At 37.4% G+C, this 21,788-nt stretch overlaps 1 protein-coding gene across 1 annotated transcript in view; it reads left to right on the top strand.

Moving 5' to 3' along the window:
- DIAPH2 (diaphanous related formin 2) overlaps positions 1–21,788 on the top strand; it is an 897,118-nt gene that overhangs the window by 375,298 nt on the left and 500,032 nt on the right. The window contains exon 19 of the mRNA XM_081223297.1: positions 20,642–20,743. Within this exon, the coding sequence (XP_081079423.1) occupies positions 20,642–20,743 (102 nt within the window). The remainder of the gene's footprint in view (positions 1–20,641; positions 20,744–21,788) is intronic.

Below are 21,788 nucleotides of genomic sequence, written 5' to 3'. Positions count from 1 at the left end.
GAACAGACACTTCTTGGTTTATGTCTTATTGAATAGAATGGTTCTCTCATTTTTCAAGTGATCAGCTTGAAGTAGTTTTTTTTTATGTGTGTTTATGCATTTCAGTTTCATTGATTACATGCTTTAAAAGGTTTTAATGTGGCCAAGTATTGACGATGTAGCTGTATGAGTCTTTATGTGGTGGTAAACTCCAGCATTTAATAACTGCTGAAAATGCAGTGTCTTCTCCCTTATTGTATTTGACAGGTTTTTTGTTATTATTTTGATACTCTTTATTTTGCCAAGAGGTAACTCATTCCCAAAGGTATTTTATGCCAGGGAAATTTCATTCCACTTTGTATAGAAGGCTAGGTTTTATATTATCTTTTGAGTGTGCATTTTTACTGTGGATTATAAATTACTGGAGTTACTTAAGCAAAATTCATACCGAGATTCTGTATTTTCAAACTGATAATGACCATATGCACTGGACGGCAAGCCCAGAAAACTGCCAGCAAATAATCATCCTTGTCTTTAGGAAACAGTTAAGTCATTGTGTCATGCTTCAATCACCATTAAATATATCAGTGGATAGACTCATGGATTCATTTCTGTTCTTTTTGTTAAACCAGGTTTTTCCTTTATCATCTTTAGAGATGGAATTTGGGATGTCTGGTATGCTTACTCGTAACTTTACTGAAGCCCTTTTCTTTCTGTAGCTCACTGGGTTAGATAACATGTAGTGCAGTATTTGAGAGTGATTGGTGGAGGCCATTGAATGGAAATTAGCATTTAAGAAGGTTCCTATTAAGAGCCAGTCACTCTGCTTCATGTTTTACATATGTTAGTTCACACGCTACGGGAGGCACCTTGCTGCGGTGGAAGGAATATGAACTGGAAAGCTCTACTGATGTGGGTTTGAAATCCAGATTTATTACTTGTTGGATGGACAAAGTTACTTCACTGCTCTGAGCCTAGGTTTTTTTATAGTAAAAACAGAATATTTACCTTGAAGAGTTATTATGATTTAAGAGATGGAGATCTATAACCTAAGGCACTCATTAGATAGGAAATAATAGAATAATCAATATCATTAATAATAACGGATATTAGAAAGGAAATTAAATGTTTGATTTGAATTCTATCATGAATTAAATAATTCATGCATGGCATACAGAGACATGGGAAGGTATAGGCAGTCACTTTTTAAATAAAACTTTAAAATGTTAATTTGGCAAGCATGTTGGATATCGTAGGTTTGTTAAAGTCAGTGACTGTTTCATGGAACTCTTTCCCTTCCTAGCGTAACATCTTGCCCCCTACTAGGAACTTAACTATTTCTTTAATTGTATCACACTGAAATTGTTTGAGGTAGCATGATTTTGTAACTAAATTGGCCCAGCAAATTTTATTCTTTCATTTGAATATTTTCTGTTAATATGACTATACATGCAGTCAGTAAGTTGAGAAAGCCACCTGCTGTCTTGTTGGTAGGCTACCTAGCTGGTCCACCTGGACTCGGTGTAGAGGGCAGCTTTAAAAACTACCATTAGGTCTGCATATTGTCAGATTTCACACCTTCAGGACACCGTGGGTAACTGGGTGATAGCCAGTTTATTTCCTTCAGCTAATGTTGTAGATAAACACTTCATATTTTAGTTTAGCCCTGATATGACAGAATTACAGTGTTCTAATCTTCATCAGCACTTTGTGACCCAGAAACTTTGTATTTCAATAAAAATGTCAGAGGCTGCAGCTTCTGGAGAATTTACCATTTTAACATACCAATTTTGTTCATTTGTTGACCCAGATAGATGGAGTTGTTGTATTTCTTTGCCGTAGATGTTGACAGGACCTTATGGGCCTTTGCTGTATAAACATTTAGTTTTCTAAACAATAATTTCCAATCTAGTTCTGGTGGTACTGCTAAATACTACTTTTCTCTTACTATGACCCTGGAAAATGCTCTTTCATCATCAGTAAAAAGAGGGTGGGGGGCCTCCCTGGTGGTGCAGTGGTTGAGAGTCCGCCTGCCGATGCAGGGGATGCGGGTTCGCGCCCCGGTCCGGGAGGATCCTGTATGCCGTGGAGCGGCTGGGTCGGTGAGCCGTGGCCGCTGGGCCTGCGCGTCCGGAGCCTGTGCTCTGTGGCGGGAGAGGCCGCGGCAGTGAGAGGCCCGCGTACCGCAAAAAAAAAAAAAAAAAAGAAAAAAAGAGGGTGGGGTACTTGTTTACTGTCTATGTGGACTTTCTTTTCCTGCTTGATTTCATTAATGAGCAATTCCAGGAAGCTTTGGGCCATTGTATCACTTTGTTTCATTCCATTATAGATATTGATGCAACATGGATCACTGAACAGTATAATCTCTTTTGCACAGTTTCTATTGATCTTGTCCAGTAAATCATTGTATGCTGGGTTTGTTCTGAAATTTTGGGGGGCATAAAAGCTGTTCTTGAGTTTGACAATCAGGTACCTTCTTGTAATTGGCAAACTTATGCCAAGCTGGGATTCAGTCATTTTGTTTCTGTCTCCTTCATACTATAGATGGTTATTTCTCCTAACTTCTCAAGTGAGTGGTCTTTATGCCATTTCCCTTCACTTCTTCCCTGCATCCTGTAATATGGCTTCTGTTGTCATTGCTCTCTTGAAATTGCTCTATATGGTCTGAAATGGCCTATATTCTTCTGGTCTTTTTTTATGGGACTTAGTCTATGTTTGACCTTCTTGCTATGTTTGACACTGTTGATTACTTTTTCTTATTGAAACATTTTCCTTTCTCACTGTGGGGGCAATGTGGTCTCCTGTTTCTCACACCTTTTTGATTGTTCTTTTTGTCCTCTTAATTGGACGTTCTCCTCCATGTCCACGACTTCAGGCATCATCCCCAGGGTCTAATCTTCTGTCTTGGATTCTTTCTCACTGACTGTTCAATCTCCGCTTAGGCTTCAGTTATATCTTGAAGACAGAAGATCATCAAATTCGCATTTCTCTTCCTGCACCCTCATCATTTAACACTCTCATATTTCACATGTTTTATTCACATAGTATTTCTTGAGTATCATTTTCTAGATACCATGGGAGGTGGAATGGATGTGGGAGACAAATTTGTACCAAACCTGTTGTCTTCCCTCACAAAGTTGTGAGTTTGTAACTTAGGGAAGGCAAAAAGATGCATACATTAGCCTTAGTTAAGTAGGACAACATATGGAAGTACATTATCAGTGATGTAGGAGGCAAACCATGTAGTGGTAATTGGAGGTTTCATAGAGAAAGTGACACTTTATTTGGGTATTAATGGATAGATATAGGTTTGACAGCACAGATGTGAAGGGAGGTGAGCTCAAATTCTTTTGCAATCCTTTGGGAGTCCTGTCATATTCTTCTGACTTTAGGTAGACTTGTCCTAGGTAGACAATACACAAAAAATTGCTTAAAATTGGAACCTGTAATCTTTTCATCTATATTAGACACCCAGAATAACCGTATGCACAATAACTCATGTCATACCCATAATATATTTAAAATACATATGTATTAGAGGCAGAACTTCAAGGGTAATTTTAAAGAAGTATAACTGTTTAGCTTTCTACATTTACTTACTCCTATTGTATCTTGTATGCCTTGGCTTTTAAATATACTACACCAGATATCAGATGTAATCTCTGACATTTTAAGTGTCTTTTCAGATTTATCTCCATGAGTTCTTAGTGGAAAGCTAGGTATATTAGCGCTTCTTCCATTCCTCTTCATGGATTGTCACACCCAACTTTGGAGTTCATGTGTTTTTCACCTGATATTTTAGAACCATTTTCCAGGAAGAAATAGGAGTCTTATCATTTCTTACTAGCCAATTTGAAGCTCTTAATTTGATTATATTTCTTTTCTTAAATTTTTTTTAAATTAATTAATTTTATTTATTTTTGGCTGCATTGGGTCTTCGTTGCTGCAAGCGGGCTTTCTCTAGCTGTGGTGAGCAGGGGCTACTCCTCGTTGTGATGCACAGGCTTCTCATTGCGGTGGCTTCTCTTGTTGCAGAGCCCGGGCTTTAGGTGTGCGGGCTTCAGTAGTTGTGGCACGTGGGCTCAGTAGTTGTAGCATGCAGGCTCAGTAATTGTGGCTTGCAGGCTCTAGAGCACAGGCTCAGTAGCTGTGGCACACGGGCTTAGTTGCTCTGCGGCATGTGGGATCTTCCCGGACCAGGGCTCGAACCCGTGTCCCCTACATCGGCAGGTGGATTCTTTACCACTGCATGATCAGGGAAGTCACTGATTATATTTCTTTATGACACCTCTGTTCCAAATTTTATGTATTGACTTCCTGCTCCCTCTCTGTAGTTATGACCAGTGCTTAAGTTCGCATTCAAAGTATCCCAGGCTGAAAGCAGAGGCACACTTTGGTGGCAGCATGAGTAATGCCACAATGAGCCCCCGCAGTGATGAGACTGAAGTGGCTGGGGTGAAGTAAAGGCCAGCCTAATGGCGAGCACAGCAGGTTTGAAATAGTTTGCTAGGAAAAAGAGTCAGCAGGTTGCTGTCCTCATGCAGTCAAATTTATTTGCTGTCTGTGACTATTAGGAGCTGCTTCTTACCTGGGTTATTACCTTCTTTTACATTTCAGGTAAAACCTTCAATTCAAGGGATTTCTGAGGTTTTTTTTTTTACACAATGTAGATTTCATTCTAATCTTTATGAGATGTGTTTGACTTTATATGATGATAGCTGTATCTGAATTCTACAGATTTCAGAGAATTTGGGAAGGAGTGCAGTGAGGATGCAATGTATTGATACACTGAGTTTTGCTTTGCTCTGAGATTTAGTATTTAATCTTAAACATTGTTTTTATCTTATATATGCCTCTATAAACAATACAGGAACCTCTATTATCTACCTCTTAGGCTCAAAAACTAATAAAAGGTACACAGAAGGCAATTACCAATTATTCTACAATAAACTATTAGGCTTATGTTCTTGTTTTATACTGTATCTTTTATAGTTATGTTAAAAATGCTCTACAGCACTGAATATTGTATTATTAAAACATAGTTGTCACAGGAGACAGAGTTTCTTATAGCTGGACCCTTATCCAACAACTTTTTTTAAGTTCTTAAAAGCTTACAACCCAAACTGTTTCTGGCATTTAGTAGAATAAAGTAGCTCATGGAAGCTCATTGTTAAACAGAAGTCACCTAACTATGATCTATTTAGTGATGTGCACACTCACACATAGACGCCAGTTATGGCTATCAATGCCTCAGTATTAAACTGAGTGCATCTATGGACTAGATTTCATAGAAGTTGATTTAATTTATTTTGATGAATAGCTTACATGCTGAACTCAGGTTATCATTATTCTCATTGTTTATAGGTGATATCAACATGCTACTAGCTAGGAACATAACTGAAGTTGACCTTGGCATAAAGTAGAGCATTTTCTTTAGGGATTATGTATTTTCACTAGAGTTTGGTTCTTGAGATCTATTGGTCTAAGGCATACAATCTTTAAAATGGCTACCTGGTGTGCAAAAGCAATGAAACCAAGCTCCAGTGTGCTTGCTTCAGTATCATTTTGTTGAGCTCAACTGTGGATTTTGGTTAGACTGAATTTTCCCTTTCTTGAAAACTCTAGTTTTCATGGAATAAAATATTTTAAGTTTCCCTATTTTGCATATTCCAAGCCTTACCTGCTCTGGTTGTTCTCGGTGATGTGATAAAAAAAGGAGCGTGTTTACATCAAACAACGATGAATCTGTCTTCAACTATCTTCCACTTTCCTTTCAACAACAAATCATTGTTTTTTCCTTTCTCTTCTAGCATGGTGATAACTGCATCTATAAAAGGGAAGGGAGGCTCTGGTATCTAATATTAATTTCAGTATCATCTATTAATGTATTATGTATATACATATTTTAATTTAATGTACAAAATGCATTCTTTTTTTTTTTTTTTTTTTTTTTTTGCGGTACGCGGGCCTCTCACTGTGTGTCCTCTCCCATTGCAGAGCACCGGCTCCGGACGCACAGGCTGAGTGGCCATGGCTCACGGGCCAGCCGCTCCACAGCATGTGGGATCTTCCCAAACTGGGGCACGAACCCGTGTCCCCTGCATCGGCAGGCAGACTCTCAACCACTGCGCCACCAGGGAAGCCTGAAATGCATTCTTATTTACTCTTAAAACTTCTATGTACTTCTATGTACTTAGAGTGATAGATTATAGCAAGGAACATGTGGCAAGATCCTTGCTCTCAGGGAATATATCTAGTTGATAATTGATTTAAAACTAGGGACTTCCCTGGCAGTCCAGTGGTTAAGACTCCATGCTTTCAGTACAGGGGTGCGGGTTCTATCCCTGGTTGGGGAACTAAGATCCCACATGCTGCGTGGCGTGGCTGAAAAAAATAAAAATAAAAGTAAAGAGTGTTCCATGAGAATCATTAGCTTTCTTTTAAAATCTCCTCAGTTGTCACTACTGTGTACCCAGCTGTTGAGCAAGTGTTGCCTTCAGTGTTAGATTCTGAGCTGTAGAAGAAATTACAAACAGGACTTCCATAGATTACTGTTGATGATATTTGCAGTTTTCAATTTGGGGATTATTGAGCTATTACAGAGTATTGTATTATATGCCAGAGAGCAGTTGTTCCAAACCTTGTTGATGTCCAGAATTACCTGGGGAGTCGTTAAGAGATACAGGTCCTGAGGCCCTACGTACAGAGATCTTGGCATTTTGATTCTGTAGTTATGGGTGTGTTCCAATCCAGATTATAAGTAGCTGAGAGAGTAGGGAAGGACAAGAAGGTGGGGTCAAGCATTCGACATTCTTGATAGTATAACAGGATGATAGGTAGGGATAGAAGAGGGTTATGAATCTGTTTGTCTTAAGAATAGGATAACTCTAAGCTTATTCAAATTTTGTTCTGCACATGTCTTTCCAACATTTCCAGAGTAATCTAACATATTGCTTACTACTTTGAAATAGAAAGTCACCAACAAACCAAACGACTTAAAAAAAAAAGAAATGAAAAGTTCAGATACCCCCTCTCCTACCCTCTCAAAATTTTTCTAATGCTTCGATTGCCTTCAACAAAATACACTGATGTGGTTTCTGAACTAAAGAAAATTACTGCTGAAAGATAAAATTGAAACCAGTTGGAATCCGAAAGGGGAAAACAGAGACGATGTAACTGTGGTTGTTTCCCATTGAGCTCAGCCAGTAACAAACCAAATTGAGATACTTAGTAATATTTTTATGTACATAAAGTAAGAGAACTGTATTATATGAAATTCAAAGTTCTTATTTATGTGTGTTTTTTTTTATAGAACTCGGATTTTCATCTTTTCATAAACCAGTGTATCCCAAGTGAAACATTACCAAACATTTTAGCTCCTTATGAGCTCTCATTCTACCCAGATATTGATGGGATGGTAGAAGCTAATTTCATAATTTTATTAAGGCTGATTTATTTTTATGGTCATTTTACTTGTAGACATATGATGAAATCATATGAGAATATACAGAGAATAAATAAGAGACAGTTATGGTCTGGGATTAAATCGTTGATTCCCGTAGAGTTGACACATTTAAGAAAACATCAGGAGTATAAATGTGTTTGATTACGTGAACACTATTTAAGAAACAGAATTATCAATCAACAGTTACAGTAAGGCACTTCTAGGTGCTATTTTGCAGGGAAGAGGTTGAACATTTACTCACATTTTCAAAAGTTGAAGCAAGAATAAGTTGACCTCAGTTACAAAAGGAAGGGGATGAGGGACTAGATACTTACTGAGCACTTATTATGTCAAGGGTTGGTAAACTACAGAAGGCAAATCCGGACTGCCACCTAGTTTTGTAAACACATAGGTGTTATTTGAAAGCCACCATGCTTGTTTGTTACTCACTGTCTATGGCTGCCTTTAGGAGACAATGGGAGAGTTGAATAGAATTGCAACAAAAACTGTATGACCTGCAAAGCCTGAAATATTTACTATCTAGCCCTATCCGGGACTGCCACTTACACAACTCCTAGAATTTGCCTCAACTGCTTTTCAAAGGTTCTCTTGGTTCATTCCAGGAGTCTGTGGGGGTGGCGGTGATCACACTTCATCAGCTAATGTTCTTTGGTTTGGGCTTCCTCATCAAGCCTATGCCTCTTATGAGTATATTCCTCCAGTCCGCACAACCATTTTTTAAAAATCTGGTGACTTCTCTGAGTCCTTGGGTCCCTGATATAATCTCTAAGCCTCTCACTCTAGTTCTTCATAAGTTACACAGAAATCAGTTCCTCCAGCTACCTAAGTTGCTTCCTTAGAAGTAACTAATGTAATAAATGTCTTGTAAATCTTCCCGGAAACATTTACGTATATTCCGGCAAATACATATCAATATTCATTCCTCTGTTTTCCCCATAAATGGTAGCATGTGCTGTACAGTCTTGTATACCTTGTTTGTTTCATTTAATGATATTTGTGAAGATCATTCCATAAAGAGCTTCCTTGGTCATGGATATAGCAGCACAGTAGTCCGTTGAGTGGAACACACGATGGTTTAATCAGGCAGTCTTCTACTGACGAGCTTTTGGGTCATTTCAAACCTTTTGCTATTAAAAACAATGCCCAGTGATTTCCCCGGCGGTCCAGTGGTTAGGAATCCGTGCTTCCACTGCAGGGGGCATAGGTTTGATCCCCGGTCCAGGAACTAGGATCCCACATGCTGCGTGGTGCGGCCAAAAAAAACAAAACAAAACAAAACAAAACCCAAACAATGCCCAGTGTACCATAGTTTATTGAATCTGTCTCCAATTGATGAACATTTGTAATCTTTTGCTAGTAACAATACTGGAATACATAATCTTAGACATAAATCATTGTGCACAAATGTGAATATATATGGATTATTCCAAAAATATATATATATGGATAAATTGTGAAATAATTGGAGGGCCTGTTCTTTTCCAGGCACAGATTTAGATGCTAGCATGTAACAGTGCACAAAACAGTCACAGATACCTTTCTTAAATAGAGCTGACATCAAAGTGGAAGGAGCAGACAATAAATAAAGAAGACATGTATTATGTCAGTTGGTGATAACTGCTATGGAGAAAAATGAAGCAGGCAAAGGGGGAAAGGAGTGCCAAGAGGGAGGAGTTATGATTTTGAAGCACATCATCAGGAAAGATCTCTATGAGAAAGTGACATTGACCAAAGATCTGAAAGAAGTGGGGGAAGATCTGGGGATGATATAACCTTGAGTGCAAAGGCTCTGCTGTGGGAGTTGGTCTGGTATATTTGAAAAACAGCAAGGAAGATAGTGTGGCTGGAGGAGAAAGAATGAGAGGAAAGTAGTAGGAGCTGAGGTCACAGTAGCTACGGAGAGGACATGGAATATAAAGTAAGGCCTTTTGGGCTTCCCTGGTGGTGCAGTGGTTGAGAGTCCGCCTGCCGATGCAGGGGACACGGGTTCGTGCCCCGGTCTGGGAAGATCCCACATGCCGTGGAGTGGCTGGGCCCGTGAGCCATGGCTGCTGAGCCTGCACGTCCGGAGCCTGTGCTCCGCAACGGGAGAGGCCACAACAGTGAGAGGCCCATGTACTGCAAAAATAAATAAATAAATAAATAAAGTAAGTAAGTAAGGCCTTCTAGCTTATGGTTACCAAAGGGGAAATGTGGGGTGGGGGATAAAGTAAGAGTTTGGGATTAACATATAGACACTACTATATATAAAATAGATAATCAACAATACTTACTGTATAGCACAGGGAACTCTACTCAATATTCTGTAATAGGGCTTCCCTGGTGGCGCAGTGATTGAGAGTCTGCCTGCCGATGCAGGGGACACGGGTTCGTGCCCCGGTCCGGGAAGATCCCACATGCTGCGGAGCGGCTGGGCCCGTGAGCCATGGCTGCTGAGCCTGTGGGTCTGGAGCCTGTGCTCCGCAACGGGAGAGGCCACAACAGTGAGAGGCCCGTGTACCGCAAAAAAAAAAAAAAAAAAAAAAAAAATTCTGTAATAAATTATGTGGGAAAAGAATCTGAAAAAGAATGAATCTGTGTATATGTTTAACTGAATCACTTTGCTGTACACCTGATACTAACACAACATTGTAAATCAACTATATTCCAATATAAAATAAAAACATTAAATTTAATAAAAAACAAAGCAAGTCATTCTAGGCTACTGTAAAGACTTTGGTTTTTACTCGGAATGAGACAAAACCATAGGGGTTTCTGAACAGTGGAATAAAATGAATTGACAGGATATAGTGAAGAAGGGCAAAGATAGGATGGAGACAGCTAATCAGTTTACTGCAATAACCTAGGCTAGAAGTTACGGTGGCTTGAAACCCTTGGGTAGGAAGTGGAGGTGATCAGAAGTGATCAAATGCTGGATTTGCTGAAGAGTGGGATGTGGCCTGTGAAAGAAAAGAGTCAGTGATGATTCCAACTTTTCTTTTTGCTTGAACAATTGGAATTAAGTTGCCATTTGTCGAGAAAAAGACTAAAGCAGGTTTGGGAGTCAGACAAGGAGTTTGGTTTGGGATGTGCTAAATTAGAGACAATTATTGGGCAACCAAGTGGAAATATCCAGGAGATTAGAAGTTTCTTTTTAGGATACATAGTCTCCCAGTTTCTGTCATTTGAATAAGTCCCTGGTGGGATCTAGAACACTGACGTTCTTCTAGACATGCTCAGGTACACTTGAAACCCAGACTGAAAAATCCTACATTGTCAAGTTGAGGCCCTGGCTCCAACTCTCTCAGGGTGTTATTTTGCTCACTTTTGCTCAACAAGGTTAATTACCTTCTGCATTAAACTGAATTGTGTGCAGGACTTGTACCAGTCTGAGATGGACCACATCAAGAAAGAAAAACCTGGATATGATGAATGCCCAAACTGTATTCTCAACAAGAAATGCCCTATTAGCCCAGTGGCACTGGGTTTTAGCATCATAATTCCAACCCTGATGTTTTCTCAATACTCCTCTTTGTTTGGGGTTTCTTGCTGGACTTATTGATTTGTGACAAGAAATTAGGAAATTTGACAGAACAGGAGGTCCTCTGAGTGTATGGGATGGCCAGGAAAACATTAGTCCCTACGTAGCAAAGCCAGAGCCAAGCTGCAGGTAAAGGGATTAACTAGAGCTTGAGTCAGGTACTCACAGAGAGTAAAGGTTAACAGGAAGAACTCCCACCACCTCATTTGTCAAGTGTGAGGTTGAGGTAAAAACCATACTTGAGTTTTGGCATTTAAATGATCATTTTAAATGAGAGAAACTCTCCCTAAAACCTCTAAGCTAACTTTATTTGTCCTTCCTAAAATATCCATTACCTGCTTAGCTATTGAGGCCCAATTGAAGATATACAACATTAGCTATGCACGTTGTTAAACATAGTGTTCTGGTGACATTTAGCAGTGTTCAGGAATTGGTTTAATGAACAGGTGTACAAGTATATTAGTTATGCAGATGTTAATTTGCAGTAACATGTGCTGCCTGATTTGGGGGGTTCTTGTCTAAAATACAACCAGTAAGATTTGCTCCTTAATTAGGAAATCATTACAGAGTATGTGTGTGTGATTCCCACCATTAGAACCATTAGTCTTGTGCAATGTGCTCTAAACTTTGAGAACACTCCTGGTAATGCCATTCCTATGGCTTCAGGTACTGTGCAGGTGTCAGGATGAAATCTACCTTTCTGTGGGATGCTGTAGTCAGTGCACAGCTGTAGGCAATGTGGAGAGGGGAAGCTTCACAGCTGCAATATGTGGCTCTTGTAAGAGGAGACAGAAGCAATTTCCCAGTACATATTGCATCAGCCTTTCCTCCCAAGGTTTTGTAAACAAATGTGTTATTCCTCACAAAATGGATTCACAGACAATTGAAAACAAAATCGTGCTTGCTTTCCAAACTGACTAATCTTGACCAGTATTTTTTTTTTAAATCATTCTCTCCTCTATTGTTTCTGATTCCTGCTTACACTTGGTACTTGGGATTGCTGAGGCTAACTAACAGTCTGTGAACTGTAAAAAAGGATGGACATATTTAAGTATCAATCTAGCCATATTTTTATTTTTATGTTGAAAAAAAAGGTACTTTGCACAGGCTGATATAGCAAACATCCATGCAGCAGCCTCCCAGAATGAACAAATGCTAATAACATTTAGTCTTATTTACTACAGATTTTTGCTTTGTAAGAAATAAAACATTAGAGATAAAGTTGAGGTTTTAAGGGTTCTACTTATTCTAGTATCACTTTCCTCCTCCAAGACAGACACCGTCATTATTCTCCTGAGTATCTATTCTATGTTTTTATAATTTTTCTGTATATATATATATATATATATGTGTGTGTGTGTGTGTGTGTGTGTGTGTGTGTGTGTGTGTGTATATATACTCATCTACAAATAATACAGATTAGTCTGTGTTTTATTTTTAATTTAGATGAATGCTAATATACTGCATTTACCATTTTCCACCACTTTTATTTTTCCATTCAGCATTGTATTTGGGATCTCTTCTTGTTGAAATATTTAGTTGTAGCACTGTCACTGTAAATGCTGGGTTGTATTCCATTATATTAATATACCACAATTTATTTACCCATTTCATAACCCCTGGCATGTGGGTTGTTTCCAATTTTTGTACTGTTATAAACATATCTACAGTGAACATCCTTGTCTCCTTGATCGTTTGACGTGTAAGTGGAAGGATTGGGGTATACTCAGGGTAAGCAGACCTTAAATATATTTGGCATTAATAAATGCTTATTTTAAGGTTGTCCTGATTTTTATTGCTGTTGGCACAATCAAATCCTTATTTCTCCACCTTCTCATCCATACTTGGTATTGTGAGACTTTTTTTGTGATTTCCGATTTGATGAGTGTGAAATGGTGTTTCCTTGGTTGTTTTCATTTGCATTTCCCTGATTTACTGATGAGGTTGAGCATCCTTTTATTACTTGCTATACGACCTTGGGCAAATGACTCAATTTTTCTCTTCCTTAGTTTCCTCCTTTGTAAAATGACAATGGTAATACCTATCATATAAGGTGATATAAAAATTAAATTAGTTAGTTCCAGACACAGAGCAGATATTTAATAAAAGTTGATTTTGGTGGGGGTTGTGATGTTTGTGGTTGTAGTTACTACTACTTCTAGTACTACTACCACTATTATTATTGTTTTAGTTATTATCATTAGTACACTTACCTCTTTAGTGTGTATGCAGATACATATACATGTATATATACGTGTGTGTATATATATGTATATATACGTGTATAAGCCTTTGTGCATTTTTCAGTTGTGTTTGTTTAATATTTCCAGAAATGCAAAGATAAAGATGATTTGAAGAGAGTGGAAGATAACAATTAAATGAAAAAATCGCTGCAGCTATCATACAGAAATCATAGTAGATTTTCCCTTCCTACCATTGTCATAGTTGCACTCATTTTACCAATTGTTAATTGAAGCTAAAATAACAGCTGTTTCAACTAATACATGAAAAGTTATTTCCATATAGTTAGAATCACTTCTGGAATTGTATGCAGGTGAACAAAATATGTACATATGTCAGGAGATCACAATTATTTTATTTGTATGATATATCTGAAATGACAGTTGGGCATTACTTGTTGAATATACATGCATATATGTATGTATGAAGCTATACAAATTTTCAGTGTGGCTTGGAACACTACTATTATTAGCTTTATTTACCCTGGCTTTGTATATAGTGCACTTAATAGGAAGTGTCATATTTTACTTTTCCATATATTCCTTCTTTTAAAAAATATTTATTTTATTTTATTTTATTTTATTTATTTTTTTGGCTGCATTGGGTCTTAGTTGCAGCACATGGGATCTTCGTTGAGGCGTGCAGGATCATTTTTTTTTCGTTCTGGCATGCAGGCTTCTCTCTAGTTGTAGCGTGTGGGTTTTCTCTCTCTAGTTGTGGTGCACAGGCTCCAGGGCGCATGGGATCTGTAGTTTGAGGCACGCAGCCTCTCTGGTTGAGGCGCTCGAGCTCTGTAGTTGTGGCACATGGCCTTAGTTGCCCCGTGGCATGTGGGATCTTAGTTCCCCGACCAGGATTGAACCTGTGTCCCCTTCATTGGAAGGCAGATTCTTTACCATTGGACCACCAGGGAAGTTCTCATATATTCCTTATTCTATGATGTAACACATCAGTTGATGCTGATTTGAAGATAACAATATTATCTAATATGGAGCTATGCCTTCCAATAACAAAAGGGAGATTTGCTGAGTGCTATGCAGGTATTCGTTCAAGCTATATTATTATGGATAAGGAAATTATAATTGTTATATACCTTTTGGAGATACTTCCACAATTAGTAATTTTCCTATGACCACTTACTAAAGACATGTGAGTAGACATTTAAGTCTTGTGTACCATTATATGTTCATGCTAGGCTAATGCATAGTAGGTGTTCAACAAGTATTTGCTGGATGAATGAGTAAATGAATGAATAGTATTGATGCCGACTTTAGGAATCAATCTTTCTCACAGGAATTTTGAGATAAATTAGTTCTAAAAATTTTATTATGATTTATGGCAGTTATCACCATGTAAATCATTCAGTGTTACCCATTTATATTATCTTAATATTTGCTACAAACTACGAACATCTTGACACATGTTCTGTGTGTCCACAGGGATAGTGGAAATGAATAGGGGATTCCTGAACATTGCCTAAATTAGATTGGGGAAAGAATGTAACCATGTTTACTTTACTTATGCTGATGATCATCCCTCAGCTGTAAAGGAATAAATTTATAGTACAACTGCATGTAAAAATCCATGTATTACAGGAAATATAAGAATACTCAGTGGGCATTTTATCTTAGATAATTAGTATCTTGATGTTAACATATCTTTAATAATAATACAAATGTCTTTATTATTACATCATTATCTTCCTACAGACAGTATTTTATAATGTTTCATCATTATTCAGTCGATTAGCATTGCCAGTTTAAGCACACAAATTAATTTAATCCATCGGTTTTAAGCCCAGTGGCTGTATGGGTTTTCATTTGTACAGGGAGATATCACATATGACTGGAGGCCTCATTGTGAACCTGAGGATCATAGGGCCGTTGATACTAAAATCAATTTTTGAAGTTTTTGTATTGAGAATTAAAAAACATCTCTAGTCTCATTCAAGTAATTTGAAATGATTATTGAATCACTATAATTTACTTTGTTTTAAAATTCATTTAAGTTTTATTTTTTGTTGTTATAAACACATTTAACATGAGAGATACCCCCTTAACAAATTTTTAAGTGCACAATACAGTATTGTTAACTGTAAGGCTCAGTGTTTTACCATAAATCTGTAGAACTTATTTAACTTGTATAACACACTGAACAGTAATGCCCCATATCCCTCTCCCTCCAGCTTCTGGCAGCCACGATTCTACACTGTTTCTATGAGTATGACATTTTAGATGCCTCATATAAGTGTAATCATTGCAGTATTTGCCCTTTTGTGAATTGCTTATTTCACTTAGCATAATGTTCTCCAGGTTCATCCATGTTGTTGCATATGGCAGGATTTCCTTCTTTCTTTCTTTATTTTTCTGTGTACTCTAGGATGGTGATTTTCTTTCTTTTTTTTTAAACTAATTTTTATTGGACTATAGTTACTTTACAATGTTGTGTTAGCTTCTACTGTACAGCAAAGTGAATCAGCTATATGTATACATATATCCCCTCTTTTTTGGATTTCCTTCCCATTTAGGTCACCACAGAGCATTGAGTAGAGTTCCCTGAGCTATATAGTAGGTTCTCATTAGTTATCTATTTTATACATAGTATCAATAGTGTATATATGTCAGGGACTTCCCTGGTGGTCCAGTGGTTAAGAATCCACCTCCCAATGTGGGGGATGTGGGTTCGATCCCTGGTAGGGGAACTAGGATCCCACATGCCACGGGGCAACAAAGCCCGCATGCTGCAACTACTAAGCCTGTGCGCCACAACTAGAGAGCCCTTGTGCCACAGCTACAGAGCCCACATGCTCTGGAGCCCACACACCACAACCACAGAGCCCACACACTCCAGAACCCGTGCCCCACAACTGGAGAGCCCACACGCCACAACTACTGACCCTGCATGCTCTGAAGCCCACGCACTGCAATGAAGAGCCTATGTACTACAATGAAAGATCCCATGTTGCACAACTAAGATGCAATGCAGCCAATGAAAAAAAGTAGTGTATATATGTCAATCCCAATCTCCCAATTCATCCCGCTCTCCTTCCCCCTTGGTATCCATACATTTGTTCTCTATGTTTGTTCTCTACATCTGTGTCTCTATTTTTTCTTTTCAAATAAGATCATCTATACCATTTTTCTAGTTGCACATATATGCATTAATATACGATATTTGTTTTTCTCTTTCTGACTTACTTCACTCTGTATGACAGTCTCCAGGTCCATCCACATCTCTACAAATGACTCAATTTCGTTCCTTTTTATAGCTGAGTTACATTCCATTGTATATATGTACCACATCTTCTTTATCTATTCCTCTGTTGATGGACATTTAAGTTGCTTCCATGTCTTGGCTATTGTACATAGTGCTGCAGTGAACATTGGGGTGCATGTATCTTTTTGAATTATGGTTTTCTCTGGGTATATGCCCAGCTGTGGGGTTGCTGGGTCATATGGTAGTTCTATTTTCAGGTTTTCAAGGAACCTCCATACTGTTCTCCACAGTGGCTGTATCAATTTACATTCCCACCAACAGTGAAAGATGGTTCTCTTTTCTCCACACCTTCTCCAGCATTTATTGTTTGTAGTTTTTTTTTTTGATGATGGCCATTCTGACCAGTGTGAAGTGATACCTCGTAGTTTTGATTTGTATTTCTCTAATAATTAGTGATGTTGAGCATCTTTTCATGTGTTTGCTGGCCATCTGTATGTCTTCTTTGGAGAAATGTCTATTTAGGTCTTCCACAAATTTTTTTGATTGGGCTGTTTGTTTTTTTTTTGATATTGAGCTACGTGAGCTGCTTGTATATTTTGGAGATTAATCCTTTGTCCATTACTTCGTTTGCAAATATTTTCTCCCATTCTGAGGGTTGTCTTTTTTCTTGTTTATGGTTTCCTTTGCTGGGCAAAAGCTTTTAAGCTTCATTAGGTCCCATTTGTTTATTTTTGTTTTTATTTTCATTACTCTAGGAGGTGGGCCAAAAAAGATCTTGCTGCAATTTATGTCAAAGAGTGTTCTGCCTATGTTTTCCTCTAAGAGTTTGATGGTGTCTGGCCTTACATTTAGCTCTTTAATCCATTTTGAGTTTATTTTTGTGTATGGTGTTAGGGAGTGTTCTAATTTCATTCTTTTACATGTAGCTATCCAGTGTTCCCAACACCATTTATTGAAGAGGCTGTCTTTTTTCCATTGCATATTCTTGCCTCCTTTGTCATAGACTAGGTGGCCATAGGTGTGTGGGTTTATCTCTGGGCTTTCTATCCTGTTCCATTGGTCTATATTTCTGTTTTTGTGGCAGTACCATACAGTCTTGATTACTGTAGCTTTGTAGTATAATCTGAAGTCTGGAAGCCTGATTCCTCCAGCTCCGTTTTTCTTTCTCAAGATTGCTTTGGCTATTCAGAGGATTTCCTTCTTTTTGAAAGCTAAATAATATTCCATTATATGTATATACCACACTTTCTTTATTCATTCATCCTTTGATGGACATTTAGATTGTTTCCATATCTTGGCTATTGTGAATAATGCTGCAGTAAACATAGGCACACAGATATCTCTTCAAGAATTGAATTTCAATTCTTTTGGATATATACCCAGAAGTGGGATTGATGGATTGTATGGTAGTTCTATTTTAATTATTTGAGGAATCTCCATACTGTTTTTCCTACTGGCCCTAGTTGCTGTACCATTTTACATTCCTACAAATAGTGTACAAGGGTTCCAATTTCTCAATATTCTCACCAGCACTTATCTTTTTTTTTTTTAAATAATAGCCATCTTAACAGGTGTGAGGTGATATCTCATTATGGTTTTGATTTGCATTTCCTTTGTGATTAGCAATGTTGAACATCTTTTCATAAGCCTGTTGGCCATTCCATATGTCTTCCTTGGAGAGATATCTATTTGAGTTTTAATCGAGTTATGGGATTATCCATTTTTTAAATTAAGTTATGGAATATTTAAGTTTTGTAAGTATTAGAAACATATATGAAACAAAAGCATCTTAGGACAAGTGGCATTTTCTAGTCATTATGAAAGCAGGAACTTTTTAATATAGGAAAGCTTCAATACTATATAGTTAAGTTTCATACATCATTGCGTCTCTTCAAATTCTATATTTATCTGAGCCTGTGGTTGTGATAGCTAAGGAATGCTTTTAAAGACAAGAAAGCCAAAGGTGATAATAGCCACTGGTCAATATCTACTGATCCTGGTGAAAACATTATTTTTTCTGAAATCCTGTCTAGTTAAGGAGTTATTTTAAACTAGCTTTGCTCTAATGATTCTCAGAACAGCAGTGCCCACTCATGGAATTCTTACCATTCCTTGAACCCAAGATAAAACCAAATTGTATAATGCAAGGAAAATATGCTAGGATTCAAAAAAACAAAACTGTGAACTCAAGATATTTAAGAGATAGAATCTTAATTTTAAACAGTCTGTTCATGTGAAAAGGGGAGAGGTTGAAATATACTTTTTAAAAAAAGCAAAAATATGAAGTCATACAAAATGAGCATTATATATGCCTGGGTTAGTCAGGAATCTGTTAGTTTGCAGGATAATCTTAATATGTCTTTCATACTATATCATTTTCATTGTATATGTACTTTGTTAATTAGTCTCCCATAGTGGGATTTAAGGCATATTGAAAGATTACGACAGTTTTCTTGACTAATCTGTTTGACTAGGACACATTTCTGAATGATACTAGAAGTAATTTCAGTAAAATTCAGATAAATTTTTATTGACAAAAGGACTGACTCTTGGACTGTTATTTCTTTATATAGAGTTGTGTTAAGCTGGGAGTGGCTTGAAAATTAGGATAAATTAAAATGCTGATTATTTTATAGGAGAGACACTGTAGTCTTAGATCCTTTTGGGGAACACTTGTGATGGTTTTAAAAGAATATCTTAAAAGTCATTTTTCTTCCAGTTGACCAATAACTCTCTTATCTTGTGTAAACATGGCAAACTACTTGGCACTCCCATATTATCATGATTGTCAAGTGTAATTACCTAGCCTGATTGGACTCTCCATCACTTTAGATTGGTCATACTTGTACAGCTTAGCACTGTTAGGAATTTAGTTATTCAGGTAATTATTTTTTCCTGTGATTCTTATAGTAAGTTCATTTAATTTTCATATATTTTGCACCAGTAAAACAAAGGGGGGGGTGTCTTAATGGACCCACAATATTTTGTTGCCTTCTAGAAAGTTTTCCAGATGCTCACATCTGTGAACACATAGCTTAGCAAAAAAATCTACTGTGGTCGTGGGTTACTTTTCCTCTCAAGAAGATCAGTAACTCATTTGTGATCTCCTTAACAAAGATCAGATAAATATTGATTGCCTCAAAATGACATTATATTTTTTAAAAGTAATAAAGAAACAGCATGATGATGGCCATGTGATTTAGTGATGAAATTTAGCAGCAAGAGTTTGGGGCCAAGAGCATATCATTCTACTTGACTGAAAAATGTTGGCTTTACTTTTCTCATATTTTTTCCCATTACCTGCAACCTTGTTTTTATATTAGAAGAGGTAAACTGCCAACACAGGAATATAGTGGTAGCTGTAGAATTTCTTTGTAGGAGGGGTTTAGGGATTTGACATAAATCTTCATTTTCTTAGCAGACAGGATGTTGTTTTTCACTTTGGTTTGGGGGATGGCTTGTTTGGAGGGAGGGCTGGTGGAAGTGATGGGGGTCGAAAGCCCCTCCTTGACACTGTCACTTCTCACGGTTTCAGGACCTTTTAACTGTTTGGAACTCAAGGGTTACCTTCTGAATATAGCATAAATAAATCTTTCGTTCAAAGAAAGCAAAGAGCACTGAAAAATGGTGAGGGAGACAAAGGGAACTTACTGAAAAGACCATGTCTTTGAGGTTTATTAATTATGGGTATACAAATAGGTGCTAACTGTTGTCTAACTTGCCAATGTTTCATGTCTATTCTTCAAAACAGTCTCAGCAGGAGTTTTTATATGGCAACCTGTTTAGCAGTTAAAGTTACCTTAGATATCTTTAAAGCAATTTCACTGAATTAAAGACCTGCATATTTTAGGATAAATGCACATCTGCCTTTTTCCTCAATTAGTCCAAATTAGGGAGATTTTACTATGTATTTAATTCTATTACTGCTGTAGGAACCTGGTTAAGGAGTAATTAATGCTGCACATTAGGTAAGAAGCAGCAATTGATTTTTGGTTCTATTTGGCTTATCTTTTCTGCTTAAGTGCTGATATTTAATTTGTAGGGAAGCCTCTAAACAGGTCTATATCTTTATGTTTATCCTCTTCCTTGAACTAATGAAGTAAACCCGTTTATTGATTTGGGCATGAGCTTTATTAATGTAGTTACTATGCCTTACTAATGTGATTCTGTGTATTTGGATTAGCAGTGTTATTATTTATGAATCAACATTTTTCTTTCAGTTCAAAAGAATGCAGAAGCTTTTGAAGAAAAGAAGATGCTGCCTACAAAGAAGAAAGTGAAAGAGTTGAGAATTTTGGATCCCAAAACAGCCCAGAATCTTTGTATGTGATTATTTTCTCAGTAGGGAGTGGTGGTGATGGTGGTGGTGAGGGGTTGTTGGATGTATTTAAAACAAAGTTATAACTTCTTTGAACAGGTATATTTAGCGCCTACTAGGAACAAAATTCTGTGTAAACATGATTTAGGCTGCCTTTTGGCATTCAGCCATAATAGAGACTACCATAATTTAGCCTTGGCTAGGCCAGGTGAAATTTATGAATAATAAAGCTTTGGAAAGTACTGATCATTTAACATTGTTAGAGGCCACAGTGAGAGGAAAGGCAGAGTTGAAAAGAGTGTTATATTTTTTTTCCTTCTGCCTAGGCCTGGGAGTGATAGTTTTAGAGTATTCACTAGTCACATTGGGCAAATCCTTTTACTACTATTTGCTTTATATTTGAAGGAATTGTGATGTGAGCTAGTTGTTAACCACTGTACTTTAAAACTGGTTAGTGAACCTTAAAGCCTTTAACAAAGCAGTCAACCATTAAATACGCTTTTCCTAAAGTACCTGGACAGTTAAACCCATCTTCATTTACACAGGTCCTAAGTTTTTCTTGACATAGTCTCCACTCTGTATTAAATTCAGCATTTGTGTGTGTGTGTGTCTGTGTGTGTGTGTCACCACAGTATGCTGTGTTTATATTCTGAGGATACTAAAACACCATGTATGAAAAATTTCAGCACATCAAGCATTTCTAAATATGCAGAGAAATATCTTGGGAGTTTATTTTGTGAAGGAGTGTGCTATAGAGAATCAGATTAAAATAAACAACTCGTCAATCTCATTCTTGTGTCAGTAGGAATGTTGCTGTCAGAAAAGCAGTCTCCTAATAGCTGTTTTGCCTATGTACATTGCTTACCTGACAGTCCTTTTTTTTTTTTTATAAAGTGGATGTTCAGTACTTTAAAAAAAAACAACATAGTATGATCTTAATTGCTAGTTGATATCTGTCAACATTATTTATTTGGATTATGGAGGTCTCATTTGGTGTTTATGTTTGCCTGGACAGGGGAGGATGCTTTTTCCTTAGGTACCAGTGAAGG

The sequence above is a fragment of the Mesoplodon bidens genome (assembly GCF_964165515.1).
Source record: "Mesoplodon bidens genome assembly, chromosome: X".
Lineage (NCBI taxonomy): Eukaryota > Metazoa > Chordata > Mammalia > Artiodactyla > Ziphiidae > Mesoplodon > Mesoplodon bidens.
This window is presented reverse-complemented; position numbering and strand designations above follow the sequence as displayed.